The following is a 22,171-nucleotide window of genomic DNA, read 5'->3' as shown; positions in this document are numbered from 1 at the left end:
TTTCTTCTTATTTTTTATTTATTTTTGGCAATAAGTCAGCCATTTTCGAACGCCACCTTTCAGGTACACCAGCTTATCCAGTTCCACCATTACTATCCATCATCGAGAAAGCGGTGGCAGCCATAACTCCCGGCTTGGACAATAACCTCTACACAACTGTAATTTGTCCGCCTGTGGCCAGAACGGCCAGAGGATTTGAACGTGGCTCATTTATCGCATTCCCTTGTCACCCAGCGCAGCTTTTTCATCTGCAAGGGAAAGGGTGCTGGCGATGGGTGCGGGAATGATGCTTGAAAATGTTATTTACAACGTTCCCAGGGACGCATCAGTCTGGCGGAAAATATGATATCCCTGGCCCGGCCCGGCCAGCTTGCAGTACTGTCATCTCTCTATGGAATTGGAGAACGCGCTTCATCAATTTTGGCCCGAGCAAAAAAACGTGATGTCTGCGGTGAGCTCTGCGCATAGACTGCCAGGGGTGAAATAAGTCAACATCTTACCTTTTCAGAGGTGAAAGGTCATTTTACTTGTGAGTACTGTACAGTTGAAAATGAGAGTTGTTCATCTCATGCAAGGAAGAAGCTGTGCTTCTACTGAAATTGGTGTTGAAATGTGAAGGTCAGGGGCTGACATGTACTAGGATTTGGATGGTTGGTTGACGAGTGAGCTGATTGCCCACCCTGTCGTCACACGGAAAAGATAAATCCAATTGATCCTCTGTCTGTCTTCAGAACTCAAATGTTATGTCAGAAACTGGCTTGGATACACTTTGTTAAATATTGCAGCACTCTAATTGCTATTACTCAATGAAGAGTATAAGCTAAGAAAATGATCATTTGTGTTGCCATTCTGTTCTGTCTTAATTCAAGTTCTGATCACTGATTTATTTGTGTACATCAAATAACAGTTCTCAGCTATTACTTTCAATGGTGTGACGTCTCGTTCTATCTTTGACACCGTTGTCAACAAATATAAAATAACGCTTAAATCTTAAATTCACTGATGAGCCTATATAAATAAGCTTAATATGTTAATAGGTTCTATTTAAACGCTTCTAGATTATTCGATATTCACTAGATAAATATTGTTGCAGCCCAGCCATTTATTTATTTACCATCTAAAGCTGCCGTTACGAGAGTGTTGAGGGGTTTGGTGACAGGGTTGCCATAGCTACAGGCTAACGGCACATTGTGTGGTACGGCCGGTCGTCCTGGGTCCCCCGTTTAAAGAAGGCTAGCAGACTGGTGCTAAGGCAGCGCCGCAGACATGGTGCTCCTCCAAGCCACTAATCCACATTTAATTGAACTCCAGAGACTTTGAAGTGAGTCTGTGATGCAGGCAGGTTGTATTCCTCAGAGAGAAAGAGAGAGAGAGCAAGGGAAAGAAGAGAGACTGTCCTCAGCTGGTGGCCTCCACCATCATGTCAGCCTTCCCTTAATGAGCCCCTTGAAGTTGATGCTAGGTCCTATAGCTCGCTAGCTCACATTTGAATATTTTTGAATACTGCAGCGTCTGAACCACTATGTGACAGCTTCAACTGACCCTTTTTCCCACCCTCAATTCCACGTCTCTTAACACCGTCCCACCCCATCTGTAAATCCTTTGAAACAAAACAGAGAGGGCCACCAAAAGCCACCAAAGCAATGTTAAGTGGGTTGGTACCAAGGCTAAATGCCGGATTAGCCGAAGTATGAATCACAGGGGCAGGGCCAAGCATCTGGGTCTGTCAGGCACTATGACAGCCATCAGAACATGTTACTCTCTCTGAAGCCCCCAGCGCAATTTCCACAGGGGCCGATTAGGCTCTCCTCATCTTAAGTTTTTTAGCTCTGGAGCTAGATAACATAATACTGCTTAACCTGAGAGTCAATGACCTGCTAGGAATTATAGAAAAAAGGATGTCTAATAGGCTACTTAGCATAAACTTAGCTGCTGTTAACCTCGTCTTGATCCCTTTCATATTTCCTTAGAGTCAAGACACCGCAATACACCATTAAAGGTGAATTAGGTTCACTTGACTATTATTTGTGTACTAATAGTTATTTCGCTCCTATGCTAAATTATCCTATCACAATGACTTACAAATGCAACCGTGGCGGCATAGCTCAGGGGTAGAGAAACTGGTATTAGAGCACGAAGGGTATAAATCCCGAAGGGTTCCCAGTTCGAATCCGGGCTCCCCCTGAGTTAATGTCGAAGGGTCCTTGGGCAAGACTCTGAACCCCTAATTGCTCCCGGTGAGTAGGTTGGTGCCTTGCATGGCTTCCTCCGCCACCGGTGTATGAATGTGTGTGTGAATGGGTGAATGTAATGCACAATCTATGTAAAGCGCTTTGGATTAAAAGCGCTATATAAATGCACCATTTACCATTTACCATTTGTAAAACAAGCTTCAATTCACTGAATACCCACTTTACAAGCAAACAATAGACAGTACAGCATAGCAGTACAAGGTCAAAATCGACGGCACTCAGAAATAGACTGTGATCCTAGAGGACCGGATAATGGGCACATGCTCACGAGTCTCTGTTATCAATCTTGAATTGTACCTTCCTGATGTGCCCCGGATATCTGTTCTCGTCTGTAATACTGATTAGGTTTTAGTGAACTGAACGCTTCCCCTTGCCCTGCTCCATCACTCCCCTGGGCTGAACGGCTCTCATTCTCTTGTTAAAGGAATCTCTTTTTCATGGGGGCTGATCAATACAAAGCATTAATCGTAGCGTTCAGGACGACGCGCCATCACAGCATGATAAATGAACTAGCGTGGCCTTCCCCTCCCTCCTCTTTGGCTCGCCTTCCTCTCTCCTGTCTCCGCTCTCCTCCCTTCTCTGGTTTCTTATGATTTGTTCCCCCTTCGCTTTGTTCATTCTGTGTCTATTCCAGGGGTCTTCAACAGGGGGTCCGGGATCCCAAGGGGGTCCTCAGAGTTAGTACATGGTGTCCTCCAAATCTGTGTGTGATAGAAACCTTTTTTCCTCCTTTTTTATATTAACGATTTGAACCCTAGCGTCCATATTCTGAGAACTTTAGCCAAATAATAGCATTATTTAGCATATTTTCAGCAAAGAGGTTTGGTGTAGAGGGGAAAAAGAGCACGCTAAGTACAGAGTGAAAGGTCAAGTTTATTAAGTATTGACGGTTAAATATCTGAAAACAAAATTGACATGAATCGAAAATACACTGATGATTGTCAAACTATATGGAATCTATGAAAAGGTTGTTGGGGGGCGGTGGGGGGGGGGGGGGGGGGGGGGGTCCCTGCTTCATCTCTCTCTCAACTAAGGGGTCCTTGGCCTGACAACGTTGAAGACCCCTGGTCTATTCCCTTTTCTTTGTTTATTTATTTTTCTCTTCCTATCGTATCATCACACAGATTCTGGCCTATACGGAGGGTCTCCATGGGAAATGGCTTTTCACAGAGATCCGTGCAGTCTTCTCCAGACGGTACCTGCTGCAGAACACGGCCCTGGAGATCTTCATGGCCAACAGAAGTAAGTTGATTCTGTATAGAATAGCATAGAATTGTGTAGAGACATTTTGAATGGAAATCGATGGGGGTAGATTAGTTTAGCCAATATTACCACCTAATCTATGTCCCTGTATTGTATCTATGTCCCTTATGCAATTGATACAATGTAAAGACATGCCCGCAAAATCTGTTAAACTACCGTATTGTAGTTTCATGTCTATGTGAATTTTAACTGAAATCTCACTCACTCATCTCTCTCTCATTCTCTCTCTCTCTCTCTCTCTCTCTCTCTCTCACACTCACACACACACACACACACACACACACACACACTCACACTCTCACACACACACACACACTCATACAGCGGCAGTCATGTTCAACTTGCCAGACGTGGCCACAGTCAAGAAGGTAGTCCACTGTCTTCCTCGTGTCGGTGTGGGCACGAATTTTGGCCTTCCACAGACCAGGTGAGAGACAGAGAAACAAGCACACATACACACACGCGCGTACACACGTACATTCTTATGTTTTGAGTGAATAAGTGAAAGTCCCATGACCATGAGTTGGGTACAGCTCAATGCCATTTCAGCAGTACACATGCTACTGACTCCCGCTTTATGTTATGGGGATCAAATCTGCAACCTAAGTTACTATACGGTACTCTAACCAGAGCCCTGCACTTGCCCAAAACTCCGGCCTGGCCCTGGCCCTTGGTGTTCGAGACGGGCCTGGTCGGGTGCTGACGGCCTTGCAGGGCTCTAATTCTAAGCACCCACTGTAGGTCACTGCCACGCACAGTTCCACTCTGTATGGGTTTTTCTTCCTTCCTCAATCATAAGTTTTTGTCAGTTGATACAGAACCAACTTGATGGACTTGAGTGTAACACTCAGCATCTCACATCTCATTCTGCACTGTTCTGCACTGGTACAGATATTAACCAGCCATGGGAAGACAACAGGCAAGAGATTGAAAAAGGGGATAAAAATGACGTGTCTGATGGTGAGTGTAGTGTAGTAGAAAGTCTAGTGTCAGATGGAAAAGAAGTGCTGGAGAAAGAGAGCAGAATGGTTAACTTTACACCTTAAAACAGGGGTCTTCAAATGTTTTCAGGCCAAGGACCCCTTAGTTGAGAGAGAGATGAAGCAGGGACCCCCACAACCTTATCATAGATTCTATATAGTTTCATTGTTTGACAGCAGAACCATCAGTGTATTTTGGATTCATGTCAATTTGTGTTTTCAGATATTTAACCACTTGAACCGTTGATACTTAACTGTTCTGCTGCTGTAGACGATCCTCACCGTCATTCAAATCGGTGACTACATGACGCCGTTGACAGCGCTCACCGTCAATCTTACTGTATTTACAGTAAATGTATTAATACTTACATAATGTCGCCCCGGTCGCGGCCGCATCGGTAATGTCCGCGATTTGTTTAAAACGCACGTTGGGCGTGCACGCGAAGTGAAGCTCCTCCATGTTAAGTCAATGGAGAGGCCCATAAAGATACTTCATTTAATCCAAAAGAGCCATTTTGAGCCATTTTGCACCAGATCTGATGTAAACAATACACACGGCAGGGCGCAGCCATCTTTCTCTTCTCGGCTCACACTGTCATGTGACTAGATGACGTAATCGTTGCCGTCAAGTGATAATCCAAAAAAACAAAAACAACCCCCTTCCAGCCCTTCAAAATAATAGCGGCGGCCGACGGAGGAAACGGCGCGGCACCAAGGCAACAAGCAACCTTCAGATTAAGAGGCACGAGTTGTGTTAATAAACTTGACCTTTCACTCTGTACTTAGTCTGCTCTTTTTCCCCTCTACACCAAAGCTCTTTGCCAAAAATAGCCTGCGAGGCGTTGTGAGCTTGTAGATCTGCTATTTTTGTCTAAAGTTCTCAGAATATGGACGCTAGGGTTCAAGTGGTAATTATAAAAGGAGAAAAAAAAAGTTTCTATCACACAAAGATTTGGAGGACCCCAAGTAGTAACTTTGAGGACCCCCTAGGGGTCCCGGACCCCCTGTTGAAGACCCCTGCCTTAAAACGTGAAGCCTCTCTATCCACCTTGTCTTTCTCTCTTTGCACTTTCATGCACAAGCAAACACAAGCGCGCGGGCAACTCACTACCCCCGGTCTCTCCTTTCTATTCCCTTATCTCCCTTTCTGTTGCGCACTACTGCCTAATTGGCTTCACACAAACACCATCCACTCCATTTATTGTCTCCACCAGCCGAAGGCTGAGGGAGAGTATGTTTTCCCCTCCGTCCGTCCGTCCGTCCGTCCGTCCGTCCGTGCGTCCGTGCGTGCGTCCGTGCGTCCTCGCAGTTTGTGAACAGCTAATCTCAGTCACCGTTGGCCCGATCGCTGCCAAACTGAGCACACACACACCCTGGATGCCAATCTAGAACCTCTGCCCCACATTTTTCAAATCAGCCTCATGGTGGCGCTATAACAGGCCGATTTGTGTGGCCTGGTTGTTACCAGCTAATCTCCGGCGCCGTTGGCCCGATCGCTGCCAAACTGAGCACACACACTCCCTGGATGCTAATTCAGAACCTCTGCCCCACATTTTTTAAATCAGCCTCATGGTGGCGCTATAACAGGCCGATTTGTGTGGCCTGGTGGAGACCTGTGCTCGGAAGAGCACTGCTTCTAGTTTATCCTGTTTTTTTGTGAAACAAACAGTGGCTATGGGCTGTAAGGCAGGATTCCCTGCCTCAGCTCTCCCTTTACACAGCTCTACTGGGCTTTCACACCAGAAGCACAAACGTGCATTATCTGTATGAGGTGGAGTGCATGCCAGAGCAAGATGACAGTAGACAAAAGAATAAGAGTATAGAATAAACAGGAAGCCAGGGGTATTTCACTTTAAAACACGTCTGCACAGTTGCAAGTTCCTTGATAAACGCTGAGAAGCCTAACCTAATGCAACAAACAGCAACAAAACATTTTTTGTACTAACCTACAAACATGACCGCTTTGTCTACGTATATTTCAAGGCAATGTAGAACCAGTCCAGGGTCTTATAATGCGTGGGTGCTGGTAATGGAAGCAGATGTGGAGACCACAGGTGACATCTGCAGATTTGCAGTTGTGTAGAAACCATGGCTGTGTGCATCATCTTATATCTTACTTACATGCTCCAGAAAATTGTCATCATTATCATCAAAATAATTGTGTATCATTGTTATTGCACTATACCAGTTATACATTCATATTGTATGCTGTGTTCAAATTTCAAATCAATCAACTAACTCTAATCAAAGCAATGAAAAGACTAGTCTATTGCACCTTATTTCGCCATATCAAATATTCATGTTGCGTTTAGTTGGTTATTTATCGTTTTTATTGGTTTCATTCATGTTATTACTTTAAAATGAAAAGTGATGTGGATAACATTGGTTATAATCAAAACTCAAGTTAATTTCAACTAGTCATGTAAACTACTGCCAGTGTTCCAAATATGGATAAATAAGTATGAGCTTCATGGACAACGAAGTGTTTTAAAAGCATTAATTAAACAAGTATGGTGCTAGACAATGTAGGATCCGTTTCTGCTTCCAAACCAAATGTCAACAGTTCACAGGAACATGTCACAAGGAGATGAAACAAAGCACTGAATGTAAATGTACAGTAGAGTAGACTAATATTTTTGGCATTAGTGTGGCCAGCAATATCTCCTTACCCATAATCATAACGTTAATAACATTACTGTTGTCTGCTCTTATCCATGTCATGACAAATATAAAGTTAATTTTTTAAGGTAATAATATGCAATGGTCCATGAATATTATTCTCTAATAAAGTCGTTTTTTTTGTTTTGTTTTCTCTTGCCCCCATGTAACGCGTCTTTGGGTACTGGGCGCTATATACATTGGAGATTCAAAGTTGTCATCAGTGATTGACACAAAGCATAACCAGCTATCTAAACTCCTCTTCAGTCAGTGTGTCACAGACGCTACTCTGCTCCGTTTATATCTCCTTCTGTGGCAAGGTTGCTCCTAATCCCAACCACCTCTGTGCTGATTTTTTCTAGTTTTGCGTATTGGAGGTTCAATTTCATTTCAGTTGAAATTTGTCTGCAAAACTTTGAGGAATTTCATGGTGGTGCATCCTACCACACTGTGGTTCATGTGCAGCAGGGCCTTTGCCACAGCCTAGTTGCTGTTAAATACTGCACCATGTTGTAGTAAAGAGTTATCCCATTAACCCCAAGATGAATGAAGACCAAATGTGTTACAATAATGAATGCTTTATTTAATAGCACAATACAGAATGGGAAGGGAAACAATGTTAAACAGAGAGGAAATTGCAAGTAAGATGATAAGAAGAATTATACAGTATATTATATTCATTATCGGACACATCAGAGAATACTTAAGATGTGTCAGTTTATTCTGAATATAATATATATAATACTATAATATGTAGCCTATAAGCATAGTGTGACTTTAATATAGGCGGTGTGTTTAATCAGATGAGAAAGGGATTTGTTGGTAGCTGGCTGGTAGCTCCAGCCAAGCAATCTGATTCTTTTGACCTTGCTGGTAATTCCTGAGGAACAGTGTGAAAACTGAAAATGGTCGTTATGTCTGCTCTTTATTTTATTTGTGGGTTTTATTCTTATATATGAAGAGGTCAAAAACCACTCTTCAGACAGTACACATTTAACGAATGTCTAAAAGCCAGAAGGATGCTCTATTCTATTGTGTGATCACAGATGCATTGTTGCTGACAGTTCCTTGTCTCTATTGGCTGACAATGTTGTAGCACAATGCTGGTGCTTTATTCACTAATGAGTGGGTGTGCATATGGGTTAGAGAGTTAGGCGATGCTGGGCAGTGTATATATGTGTGTGTGTGTGTGCGTGTGTGTGTGTGTCAGGCTCATTAATCAAGGTAGTTTGCCGGCCGGGGGCACCTTGCCTCTTTGACCCAGAGACAGCTGTAACTGGCCATTTTCAGTTCTCTCACCATTACAACCCACATCGCCCCAGAACTGCACTAAAGCATCACTTGACCACAGCAGTGCAAACACTAGCCCTACGTTTTAACAGCAGGCAACAGCCGGCTACTCTGGGCGTTCCTGCCATCATTAGTGTGGTTGCCCCTGCAGGGCAACCTAGTACTTGTCCGACTTTATTGCATCCATCCATGCATCTTTCCCCCCCTAGATAAACTTTTTTTTTTTTTGCTGCGCTACTCCTCCCCCAGTTTTGGTGGCACGCCATATGCCAAGAGAGATACCTTACATAGTATCATTTATATACATTTATTTGTGAATACATACACAGAATGGTTAGCACCGCTCAAATAGGGACATGGACTGAGATTATTTTCAAGTGTGACCCGCATCACGGCAACCACACATCTTTCTACAGTAGTTATACATCCTCCATTGGGTAAACAAAGCAACACATGAATTTGTTTGGCTATCGCCAAAGAGAATATTTTCATGTTTTTGGACGTTGTTCCTCCGCCCACTTTTCCACTATCGCCTGCTATCGCCCGTAGTTGCCAGGCCCCACAAATAACACACTTTTGGAAAATATGGCCTACCATCGCCGTTAGTTTGTATGGCAGACAGTGTAACTGTTCGCTGTGGCACCCCCTATAGGCAGAAGTGAAATTGGCTTTGGCGATAGTGATTCAAAAGGTGAAGCAGCCTGTAAAATGTGAAGCGCCATCAATAGGCCGTTCCATGGTGTGGCCTTTATATGGAGTTGTGTTGTGATCCGAGGAATGCAGGGGACTTTTTTTCTTTCTTATTGTACGACCTACGGTTCAAAAAGGTGAAGCAGCATGTTATAGCATCACCATGGGGTAGATTAGAAAGATTCCCTACTGTCCTACCGAGAGAGTGCTTGCAAAGTTTCTCGCAGATCGCTCCAGTGGTGATGGAGATTAGGTGCTCGCAAACAGAGGGACGGACAAATAGATGGAATAATGTGCGAAATGCCCCTATTAATAGTGCGAAAACATAATCCCCTGCATGGCTGTTCATTATGGGCAGTTGCTTCAAATGTTGCTGGCCTTAAATTTTCTAGGCAGATAGGTCAAACACCTCATAACTATGAACAACAAGCTTTACTTTGATGGTGCCAGCAGTCATTTTGTTAGACTAGACAATAAGACTCATTCCCTTCACTACATAAACTGTCCAACCACTTACACTTACACTTGTTGTTAGTTGGAAAAGGTTCATGTCACTGTACTCTGATCTTGTACTTTGCAAGTAGCTCTGGATTAGAGTATCTGCTAAATGCCTACTGTAAATTGTATTTGTGTACAGGGAGGCTTACCCAATCAGCCCTGATTAAAGAGGTGGTGCCATAGTTTTGTACTTTTTCTGGTTTTTATGTGTCTAGGAGGTTGACAGTATTTCACTAGACCCCCTGGTGTGGTTGTTATGAGCAATTTTGTATTCCCTTGGTATTTTGGGTTTCTTCCTCAAGGCTGCCACCTTGTGGGTCAAAAGTGCCGATCCAAAAACTCTAACTCTTTCTGTACACTTTTTTGGAAAAAAGAACTTCCTCCTAGTATAATCATAATACCTGATAAATATGTTTTGGGGGGGATCATGGCACCCCATCTTTAAGTATGCCTACCCAGTGTTCTTTCCCGTGCACAGACTGCACACAAGGGCAAATTCCAACAATTCTTTGTCGAATCTTCGAACACCATGTCGAACAATTGGCTAAAAATGCTCAAATTAAATGAAAAATAATTTCTGAGTCTTCACTCAGAAATGCACTTAGATCCACAATGAAAGCATATTAGTGCATATTACCATTCAGTAGTACAGACAACTGGAAGGAAAATGATCATTACAGCTCGGCACGGTAAACTTCTATTTGAAAAGGGCGTATTTTCACTTTGGCGGCGGCCTAATGACTATAATCTCACACCCTGACAGTGATTAATTCCATCATTTTCCTTTGTTTTAATTGGATTGGGGGTCATTTGTTTAAGCCCCTGATGCATACATCATGCTCCCGGGGGCCCTAATGTGCACGCATGTGCGTGTGAGTGTGTGCGCACATGCACACCGCATATGAATTCAACCCCTATTTACCGCATATTTTTCTTCTTAATTAGCGGGACCTTAAGTTCAATAAATATTTCATATACAGACTTTTGTATAATGACTTTTTTTCTCTCTTTTAGTTTTTTTATGCTCTTCATTCTGCTATGTCTTGTTCTCATAATATAATGTGTGAACTTGTAACCGTTGACTTTAATACTCATTCTTTGCCCAATGTGCAACAGGACAAAACTTAAATCGTTTAATGTGTCTATGTTCTGTGCCTCTTGGAGGAAAAGTCTAAGCTTACAATGTGTCATGAGCTCTATATTCTTCTGTTGTATTTTAAAAGGAAAGTGGGTTGTCCAATACCTTTAAAAAAAAGAAACAAAGAATGCTGCACTACGACGATGGGGCTATAAATATGACAATGTTGGGTTGTCCACCCGTCTGTCTGTCTACTTTACACGATACTTTGAAATCTTGGAATTTGCTGAGCACATTCATGGATGACCCTAAGAATTTCTTTGATGCCCCTGACCTTATGCCATCCGCAGGCCAAAATGTCTGTTTTGTAACCTGCCTATGCAGATAGCAGGATGAACCCTACAGATTTTGTCTGTAATGTTCATCCATTCAGCCTCCACTATTCCTAATAATGATTTATCCTCCCAATGTGGGTGCAAGGAGGAGTACAGCCTCTAGAGGCTGATAGTGGCCAAGAGTCTTAGTCTTGTTTTTATTGAGCATGATTTGTAGGAAAGCTGTGATGTAGACAGTGTAAGGGAAACAGAGGATGTACAGTACATGCTGGTGGAACTCATCTTAATACACATGAGTTAGGAGGAACCTAATTGAGGATCCTTGCCCCTCTCGGTGTCGCACCGAATTCTGGGCCCTGGGTTCAAGGATTCACTGCGGGCCCCACATGAATGTTCTTCATAGGGGGAGGGAACGCATTTATACTGGGAACGCATTATTATGCATTATGTTGTGCTTTAACTATTGAAAAATAGCAGATATACAAGCTCACAGTGCGGCACCGAGTGCCGCCGCACTGCGAGCTTGTAGATCTGCTATTTTTGAAAAATCGTGAAAATTGTGCAAGTCTTTGGTTTTTTGAAGAAAAGAAAATTCATTGGTGCTCAAACATTTTCATGTGAAGGACCCCCAAATGTTATGTATTTGGCCACAGGCCCCCATCTAGTTCCAGGGATCCCCCAAAAGCAAAATGTGAGTTACAAATGTTTAAAAAATACATATATTCAAAGATTTGCACACATTCTCACGACTTTTCAAAAATAGCAGATCTACAAGCTCACAGCGCGGCACTCAGTGCCATGCTGTGAGCTTGTATATCAATCTGCTATTTTTCAATAGCTAAAGTATACAATAATTAAGGCCCCTCCACCTTGGGCCCTAGTAACTCAGTCCCACTTTCCCCCCCTTTGACGTCCCTGCTTGTCCCTCTCCAGACGTATCTCCCTGGCCACCCCCAAGCAGCTGTACAAGGCCTCCAACATGACCCAGCGCTGGCAGAGACGTGAGATCTCCAACTTCGAGTACCTCATCTTCCTCAACACCATCTCTGGTAAGAACACCGTCATACTGTCTTATCTGAGGGTTGGGGAACTTTACTGGTATTAAAATGTGAGCGATGCAGGAGATGGAAAAAAACATTTTGACTGAATGAACTGATCAAATATCTTGCTCACTTAATCATATTCTCTTTCTCACCCTTCCCACTCTGTACCACTTCTTTCTGTCTCTCATCGCTGCTACTGTCAGGCCGCACCTTCAACGACCTCAACCAGTACCCGGTCTTCCCCTGGGTGATCACTAACTATGAGTCAGAGGAGCTGGACCTGACTCTGCCCAGCAACTTCAGAGACCTGTCCAAGGTGAGACGACGCTTCCTTCTAAATTAGTCTGGTTTGTGTCCTAATCTGCAGGAGATTAGTGGAGGCGTGTGTGTGTGTGTGTGTGTGTGTGTGTGTGTGTGTGTGTGTGTGTGTGCGTGTGCGTGTGCGTGTGCGTGTGTGTGTGTGTGTGTGTGTGTGTGTGTGTGTGTGTGTGTGTGTGTGTGTGATTGTGCGTGTGCGTGTGTGTACACATTGGCTGTGTCCCTGTTTGTGCACGTACTTGCATGCATCTGTGCTTGCGTTTATGTGTCAGTCTCCAGTCCTGATTAGTGGTTGTGTAATTGCCATTGATCATAGTTTAGTGCAGCAGCTCTTTAATCACTGGTGGCTGATGGCTATCTTCACGCTGCTGGTACTCCTCAGTCAATGACTCGACTGTTTGCTGTCCGTTGGGCTTTTAGCTATGTGTTGTTCTTTTGGATTCAAACTGAATTCACTTCATTCACTTTATTTGTATTGTACATTGTCCATAGGTCATGTTCACACTGCAGCTTCCAGGGCTGGCCTCTTTTGTTATTCCATGTTTTTACCCTTCTGAAATGTTTATCCTCTAGGACAGTGGTTCTCAACCTGTGAGTCGGGATCCCCAGGGGGCCCCCAAATTATTTTGGGTGGTCCCCAGATGATTAGCTTAATGTGAAACTTTGTTTTCTCACTCAACAGTGAACAAACCAACATAAAGTTTAAGTGTATAGAGGGTATCTGCACATTTCTAAAGTGACAATTTAAGGACTTTTTAATACCTCTAAAATGACAAATTAAACATTGGCCAAATTGTCAAATATTAGAGGCAGAAATTGTGAAAATAGCCGATCTACTGTGAGCATGTAGATCAGTTATTTTCACAATAGAACGGTGTTATACAAAATGTAATGCCTCAACTCTTAGTGCTTGTCAGGGGGGGGGGGTGTACCCAGTTAAATGTGATTATTTTGGGAACCACTGCTCTAGGAAGTCACTGGAAAAATTGGCTTAGGGTTTCAGGCCCTTTTAAATTGAGATCAATTCATCATGTTCTGTTTTAAATGTTCATTCTTCTCTGTGTGGAATTCATAATTTCATAATTCACTGATCCAACTTTGACCTCGGCCCACTCCCCAGGAAGTGAAGGGAGGTTCCCTGGGAAGTCCAGGCATCAGGGGATTTAGTCTTAAGATGCTACAGCACATGCAAGCACACACACACACACACACACACACACACACACACACACACACACACACACACACACACACACACACACACACACACACACACACACACACACACACACACACACACACACAGAGCACCATGCACCACATCCAATGGTTCAAAATGCGGAAACAGGCCTCCTCCACAAATGCAGGCATTCGCTTGTAATTCATTCATTCTTTCTCATCCAAGCATGCTTAAACATTCATACTGTAGTGCACACACACACACTCTCTCACACCCCTGCCAGTGTCAGTGAATCAGACTGACCGTCCGCTGTGCTGTGGTGTCCAGCGGTGGGAGGACATAAGGATTAGTTTTAGCGTGAGATGATGGAGCAGGCTGTCTTTCTGTTGGAACCAAAATGGCCGAATAAATCAGCGGGAGAAACAAAGGCATGTGAGCTAATGGACAGGGGAGATGCATTACCCATTCCATTCACACTGGGCCAGAGATGGAAGGCAGAGCTCTTTATTATCTGGAGACACAGAATGGTACATGCTGGAGTTGGATAAATCGTTATTGACATACGTACACATGGGAGTCTATGCAGAGCGTGCACGCACGCACGCACGCACGCACGCACGCACGCACACTTACACAAACTCGTCTAACACCAACATCAACGCTAGCCAGCAGATCACCCTTTCATTTTATTTACCAGAATTGGTTTATCGGCTTGTGTTGCCACACACGCGCGCACTTCCAAATTCCAGAAGACAGATAAAAACACACGCTCACACACATTCTTGGGTATTTATCACACCAGTATTAAGACCACACTGCCCAGCAAATCAATCATATAAGAGTTAAGTTAACAGGTTTTGTTCTCTCTGACCCCCTCTCTCTGTCTCCCACACACACACACACACACACACACACACACACACACACACACACACACACACACACACACACACACACACACACACACACACTGTATATTTCACACACAAACAGCAAAAACGGTACTATGTGCAGTGGTGTAAAGTAACTAAGTACTATTTACTTAAGTAATATACTTAAGTAAAATGTTCATGTATTTGTACTTTACTTGAGTATTTCCAATTTCTAGTACTTTTACTTCTACTCCACTACCTCTCGGAACCAAATATTGTACTTTTACTCCACTACATTTATTTGAAAACTTTAGTTACTAGTTACTTTGCAGATATAAATTATAATGGTATAAAACAAACACTTTAGCTCTATTTTATACCGTGGCTATTTGAAAATAGACGATCTACAAGCTCACAACGCATCGCGACACGTTGTGAGCTTATAGATCTGCTATTTTCAAACATTTTGTACTTTTACTTTTGGTACTTTAAGTAAATTTTGATGCCAACACTTTCATACTTTTGCTCAAGTACATATTGAATTCTGGGCTTTTACTTGTAACAGAGTATTTCTACATCGCAGTATTGATACTTTTACTTAAGTAAAATGTGTGAGTACTTTTTCCACCACTGGCGTATACGCACACATGCACACACATACACACACGCACACACACACACACACCAGTGTTTCTCACCACTCACCTTGTCATACATCACATTCAAACACCCCAAACATCACAACCCCCATCTCCCACCAGGTCATCCCCATCCGCTTCCCCCCTCTCTCTCTCTCTCTGTTTCTCTGTGTCTCTCTCTCTCTCTCTCTCTCTGTTCTCTCTCTCTCTCTCTCTCTCTCTCTCTCTCTCTCTCTCTCTCTCTCTCTCTCTCTCTCTCTCTCTCTCTGTGTCTCTCTCTCACCACCCCTCCTGTTCTCCTCCGGTCTGCCAGTGCAACGCCTCTCACTGTGTACAGCTGTGTCATTTCTCTGTTTATTTGGTTTCATGTTGCCCAGTAGGCTGAAATATGACAGCGCACGCACGCACGCACGCACGCACGCACGCACGCACGCACGCACGCACGCACACACACAGGTTTACAGGCACATTATGTACAGGCGCTCAGAAAGATACAAAAGTACACACATGCGTGCAACCGCGCACACATAATCACATCCAGTACACATGCATAATGCCGGTACATTCACGCACTCAGTGCCAGGCGTGCTCGTGCAACACACACACACACACGCGCGAGCACACACACACACACACACACACACACACACACACACACACACACACACACACACACACCTCCTCGGCTTCACTGCTCTGCTTTGGAGTTTGGACAGCTCTGCCTCTGTGCTCAGTCAAGCCTTCTCGCCCCAGGGAAGAACCCAAACAGAGAGAGGGGGGAGAGATGGAGAGAGAAACAATCAAGAGAGCAAAAAGGGAGAGAGGAGTGAGCGTAGAGGAACAAGCGAAACCTCGTTCTCCTTGAAGAGCGAGGGGGGGAGATAGAGTGAGGCAAAGGAAGAGGGGGTGGGTCAATCTTTATTACATCTGTTTTATTCATGCTGTTGACACGACTGTGATATCAACCGTTGGACCGTAGGAGACTGCAGCTTCTAGGAAAAGGGCAAGGCGATGCTGTGCTGAGATGCGGCGTGTAGAGCAGCCGCTGCACCAAATGTACCCCCCCTCTCCCCCTTCAGCACCCCCCCCCCCCCCCCCCCCCCCCACCTCCCCCTTTGCCTGCACGGCATTTGAGCTGTGTTTGTTTCTTTTGTTCAGGTAGTAGTGTTTCTCTATAGCTTTGGTCTGCGTTGTCGCTCATCTCTGCCCCCCCCCCTAGCCTGGAAACCAGATGAATCTGGAAAAAAGGCAGATTTGGTCTGTCACCGCTCAGTTGCGATTGGATTTCACTCCCTCCGAAGTAGCGAGGGACCAATCAGGGCCCAGTGTGCAAATGTGGGGCAGGTTTATCACCAGAGGGGTTTTTATGTTTTTATTTGGATCTTGGAAATGCAGCTTCCACACAGAGATTTCAGACCAATATCTACACATTAGGGCATTCACGAATAGTGATTTTTAGTATTCTAATTATTTGACCTCAAAGTATTCGAATAGTCGAATATTCGACAGGACTGTCCAAACTGTCAAATATTAAGTAAGCAAGAGGCGAACATTGTGAAAATAGCCGATCTACTGCTATTTTCACAATATTTATCTGTGGAACCGAGTCACAAACCCATTTAGGCATAACCTATAGTTAGGCCTAAATCAGAATTTAGCCTACAAAAACAAATATGTTGCAACATACTGTACATGTACTTTAAGCCCCTCCCATACACTAAAATGTGTACCCGGCCTGAATGGGTTAAATGTAATACCTACAATTCCAAGTGCTTGTCAGGGTGGGGGTCCCCAGTTCAAATATGTTTATTTTGGGTGTCACAGCCTAAAAAGGTTTGAGAACCCCTGGTATAGAGCATTAACAAATTCATCCACCTGGGGCATTGACAAAAAAAAAAAAAAAAAAAAAAATATTCGACTTCGGTGAACAACGTCGAATAGTGACTTTGATATTCGAATATTCGAATCTTTGGTGAATGCCCTACTACACATAGATTAGATACTTGTCTGACCATGCCAGGCTACTGCCCCCCACCACCCCCCATGCCCCCGTCATCCATTCTTCCTCCGCCTATCTCTCACCCTTCGTCTCTGCTCGTCTCTGGTAGAAATGGGTCGTGTGAGACAGTGAGAGGCCTCTGGTGACACTGAGGAGCCAAATTGCTGCGAGCGCCCACGTGTGTCACGCACTGTCATCGTGCCCAACCCCCACCTCGGTACAAGGGGGGGCCACACAGGATTTATGCTCCCTTTCTGCCAGAGTTGCTTTGACCCCGGGGGACTCTCTTATCATAAACCCTAACCCCAACCTGACATCAAACACTGACCCCCCCCCCACCCCACCCCAAGCCCCCTCCCCAGATAACACCATAGTCACGATAAGCCCGGGCGGTGAGCTGGACTGCTGCTCACCGTCTTTCTTGTCATACTGTAGTATAGTGACCGCTCGGATGGATTCTTCTCCCCTCTTACACCTTTCCTTGTTCCAGGATCACATTGGAGATCTGGGGATAGCTGTACATATGGGAATGAACCATTGGGTATGCCTGGGTTCACATGGTGCTGAGCTAGCGTGCTGTGGTTCACAGTACTTTTTAATCAGGCAGCTTTTGCCGGATGCCTGGATAAACACAGTGGTGTAAAGTGACTAAGTACATTTACTTAAGTAATGTACTTAAGTACCATTTTTAGCTATTTGTACTTTACTTGAGTATTTCCGTTTTCCAATACTTTTACTTCTACTCCACTACATCTCGGATCCAGATATTGTACTTTTACTCCACTATATTATTTGAAAACTTAGGTTACTAGTTATTTTGCAGATATAAATTATAATATTATAAAACACACATTAACCACTTTAGCCCTATTCTATACCTTGGCTATTTGAAAATAGCCGATCTACAAGCTCACAACGCGTCGCATCGCGACACGTTGTGAGCTTGTAGATCTGCTATTTTCAAACATTTTGTACTTTTACTAAGTACATTTTGATGCCTTTCGTACTTTTACTCAAATACATTTTTAATTCTGGACTTTTACTTGTAACGGAGTATTTCTACATTGCGGTATTGATACTTTTACTCAAGTAAAACATTTGAGTATGTTATCCACCACTGGATAAACAATATGAACATATCAAGTGCAGTGTATTTGTAACAGAAATGGCTTATTGTACGGACCCACTACCTATGCTACGTATGTGCTATGAATGAGACCCTGCTATTGTACGGACCCACTACCTATGCTACGTATGTGCTATGAATGAGACCCTGCTATTTGCAGCCGGATGGGCTAATGGCGTATTGATTTCGCCATACGCGTCCCATATGTTTATTCCCCCCAAGGCCCTCCATGCCATTTTCGCTGTTTAAATAGGGACATTATACGTAAACACTTCTCTCAAAAGGACCGTGTTGATTTATGGTTCAGAGTTCCATTGTGAAGCCGAGGCTCGGTAGGTTATTAGACTCCATCACTGGTGACCCATTGTGAAATTGAAGTAGCTGCCGGATATCGTCCGTGTAACGATTCACGTGGAGGTCTTTAATGTTAGATTGTGGCTTATGGTTTGTTTCTCTGGGAACCCACATTTTCAACGTGCATTCTATCTCACAGGCAGACGGTGATTCTTTCTACCAGGGAATTGAGTTGGTTCCTGTGACATACAAGTTGACACACAGTATTGATTCAGGAGGTTATTGCAGAGAAGCGTGAAGGTTTTGGCAACATAACATAGCTAATATCTTCGGGGTAGTAATGTCAGCATATTTCCACAATATTGGGACAGTTTCAGAGTCACTGTAAATGTAATCTGGGCAAGGGTGTCGCACCAAATTCTGGGCCCTGGGTACAAGGATTCACTGCGGGCCCCCATGAATGTTCTTCATTGGGGGGGGGGGGTTTAACCCATTTAGACTGGGAATGCATTTTTTTTTTTTTTAAAGATTTGTTTTTTTTTGCTTTATTGGATAGGACAGTAGACTGACAGGAAATGGGGGAGAGATAGGGAGTGACATGCGGCAAAGGTCGCCCGGATCGGGAATCGAACCGGCGACGCCGACAGGCATTGCCTATATGGTATGCGCCTGGTCCACTAGGCCACCAGGCGCCCCCTGGGTATGCATTATTATGCATTATTTTGTGCTTTAACTATTGAAAAATTGCAGATATACAAGCTCACAGCGCTGCACCGAGTGCTGCGCTGCAAGCTTGTAGATTTGCTATTTTTGAAAAATCATGAAAAATTGAAACGTTTTTCAAATCCTTCTAAGGTTTTTTGAAAAACCTATGTTTCTATGTCAGTGGTGCTCAAACTTTTTCATGTGAAGGACCCCCATATTCAAAGATTTGCACACATTTTCACGACTTTTCAAAAATAGCAGATCTACAAGCTTTGAGCTTGTATATTATGTTATTTTTCAATAGCTAAATTATAAAATAATTAAGGCCCCTCCACCTTGGGTCCTAGTAACTCAATCCCCCCCCCCCCCCCTTGTGACACCACTGAATCTGGGAACCCATTTGGTTTAAAAATAATAATAATAATAATAAAAATAATATACAGTACTGTATACTGTATTTTTTTGGTTTTATCCTTTGTTTTTGCCTCTGGGGAACCACCTTTTTGTGTAGAAACAGGTTGGGCTCCTCCCCTTTCTTAGTCCACTTCCTCCCTGGTGCCTCTGTGTTTATTCCGCGTGTTTCCTAAACCCACCAGGATTGAGTTAAGACCCGCCTCGCGGAAACGCGAGAACTTCCAGGAGTGGCTGAAATCCTTGCCGGACTGCCCGGACACATGGAGGGTGGATAAAGTCAGACCTAGTAAAGGCATGAAGACAATATCAAGCTTGTAGGCTACTGAGAAAAACCTGCATTTGCACAATGCACAGCTATTAATTTGTCACTAAAGTGCTCAAAATAAACTGTGCTAAAAAAAAGAAAAAAACGTGAAACTTACATTGTACTGTGCTTAAAAAAGGTAAAACTTTGTAACTTTGCTAAAGAGAAAAACATACTGAGAAAGCTATTAATTTGTCACTACTGTGCTCAAAATAAAAACTCTTACTAATTATCAGTTAAATTGTTATAGTTTGGATATGGCTTTGGGCGTATTATGCTGCGTGTATTATTGTAATGCATCGGTAGGGCATAGGTACAGTATTGCTTTGCACTTGAGCGAGCAGCACTAACGTTCATACGCACTTTCATACATAACATTATTGAGAGGGGCGTTTCCGCGAGGCGGGTCTTAACTCAATCCTGGTGGGTTTAGGAAACACGCGTTTATTCCTACCAACAACAACACTGCAAGTTTAAGGCTATGGTGCTGACAGATTCTGCTGTTCTGTCTTGAGAGATTACTGTAAATGTGGTATGGGTCTGATGGCTCAACCAGATCCTGGGCAGATAGGCTAATACTCATAAGCTGTTTTACACATCATTCCCCCTCTCTATACATTTCCTGTTCCCAGTCTCTCACCACCATCTCATTAAGCAGAAATGCCTTTATTTGATATTTTAATGGTTTGGCTCTGCAGGAGTCTAGCCATCAATAAGAGGGTCGTAGGGATGGGACGATAAGCGATATTATCGTTTATCGTGATAAAAAAACACTCACGATAATCGTATCGTGGAGATTTAATTTATTGTGATATCGTCCTCCGTCATGAACTGGGATCAATTCACTTCTTATTTGCCGAGCTGCATATCCGGTACCACTTAAACCCTCTATAATTGGTCAAAGTTACTTATAATATACGTACTTGATACAGTCTTTTTTTCACCCTCTATCAAATGTCTTGCCAAAAACTAGCCGATCTACAAGCTTGTAGATCTGCAATTTTTTGGCAAATGTTCCACCCCAGGATCATGGATTTTGATTATCGCGATAATATCGTAAATCGCGATTTCTTTTGTCACAATAATCGTGATATGACATTTTCATATCGTCTGTGTGTGTGTCCGGAGCTACAGAATTGCCAAATTCCGCCACAGAAGTACTTGGACGATGCCTTTCTGGTTATTATACAATATACTTGTCAGTGTACCCGTTGTTGCATAATTAGTGTACTGCCCATTATCAATCAGTATTTGGTCTTGGAGGCCAATCTATGACATATGACATCAGGGATCTCAATAAATGGGTATAAAAGGGACACAGACAGACAGACAGACGGCTACAACAGGTACTCTGACAACAAGTACTAGTAAGACACCTCAGGGTGACTTGCGACCCTTGGCCATCTGGCCAACCACAGCGTTTCTCTGACGATTCTAGTTGTTGTCATTCTGGAGGGAGTTTGTTCATGTTTTTGTGAGGGTATCAACCCTAGGAGACACGGGGAGAACATGCAAACTCCACACAGAAAGGCCCCATCGCCAACCCCACCTAGGGTGACTCCATATATGGACATAAATGGACACAGGCAAATAGATGGTCAAAACGGGTCCTACAGAGATCTCCATATATGGGCATAAAATGGACGTAGACAGACAGATATCTCCATATATGGGCATAAATGGACACACGCAAACAAATGGTCAAAACGGATCCTATGACAACAGGTTTAATGGGGTTTGCATTAAAGGGCGGGGCATTCATTCCCTATTTACATTGTTCCCGAGTTGGCCAGGTCACCGACTAGAGGGCGGCCGAGCTTCTAGTATCCTTGATAATGTCCTTAATATTGACATTATAGGAATCTCCATATATGGGCATAAAACGTACGTAATCCCTAATCCCTAACATTCTCATTTTCGGCCTGGGATTTATGACATCAGAAATCTCCATGTATGGGCATAAAAGGTTTTTTCTTTTTCTGGGAATGACCATATATGGACTTTTTATTTTAGTTTATCCTTTATTAATAATAATATGTATCCATATACATACAATATATGTTATGCCCATACATGGAGATGGGCATTAAAAAAACGTACGTTAATTAGTAATGCCAAGCAGGGCCTTGGTGAGTTAGGGCCTTGGTTTGATGCCTGTGGATCTCCATATATGGGCCATATATGGTACCCTAACATTCTCATTTTCGACCTGGAATTTATGACATCAGAAATCT

The 22,171-nt window shown here is 43.5% G+C and overlaps 1 protein-coding gene across 5 annotated transcripts in view; it reads left to right on the top strand.

Moving 5' to 3' along the window:
• lrba (LPS-responsive vesicle trafficking, beach and anchor containing) overlaps positions 1-22,171 on the top strand; it is a 359,744-nt gene that overhangs the window by 238,441 nt on the left and 99,132 nt on the right. For all 5 annotated transcript variants that reach the window (XM_080722061.1, XM_080722063.1, XM_080722062.1 and 2 more), the window contains 4 exons: positions 3,377-3,494; positions 3,840-3,942; positions 11,978-12,093; positions 12,291-12,403. In XM_080722061.1, the coding sequence (XP_080578187.1) occupies positions 3,377-3,494; positions 3,840-3,942; positions 11,978-12,093; positions 12,291-12,403 (450 nt within the window). The remainder of the gene's footprint in view (positions 1-3,376; positions 3,495-3,839; positions 3,943-11,977; positions 12,094-12,290; positions 12,404-22,171) is intronic.

This window comes from Nannobrachium achirus (genome assembly GCF_963921795.1).
Source record: "Nannobrachium achirus genome assembly, chromosome: 3".
NCBI classification, from domain to species: domain Eukaryota; kingdom Metazoa; phylum Chordata; class Actinopteri; order Myctophiformes; family Myctophidae; genus Nannobrachium; species Nannobrachium achirus.
This window is presented reverse-complemented; position numbering and strand designations above follow the sequence as displayed.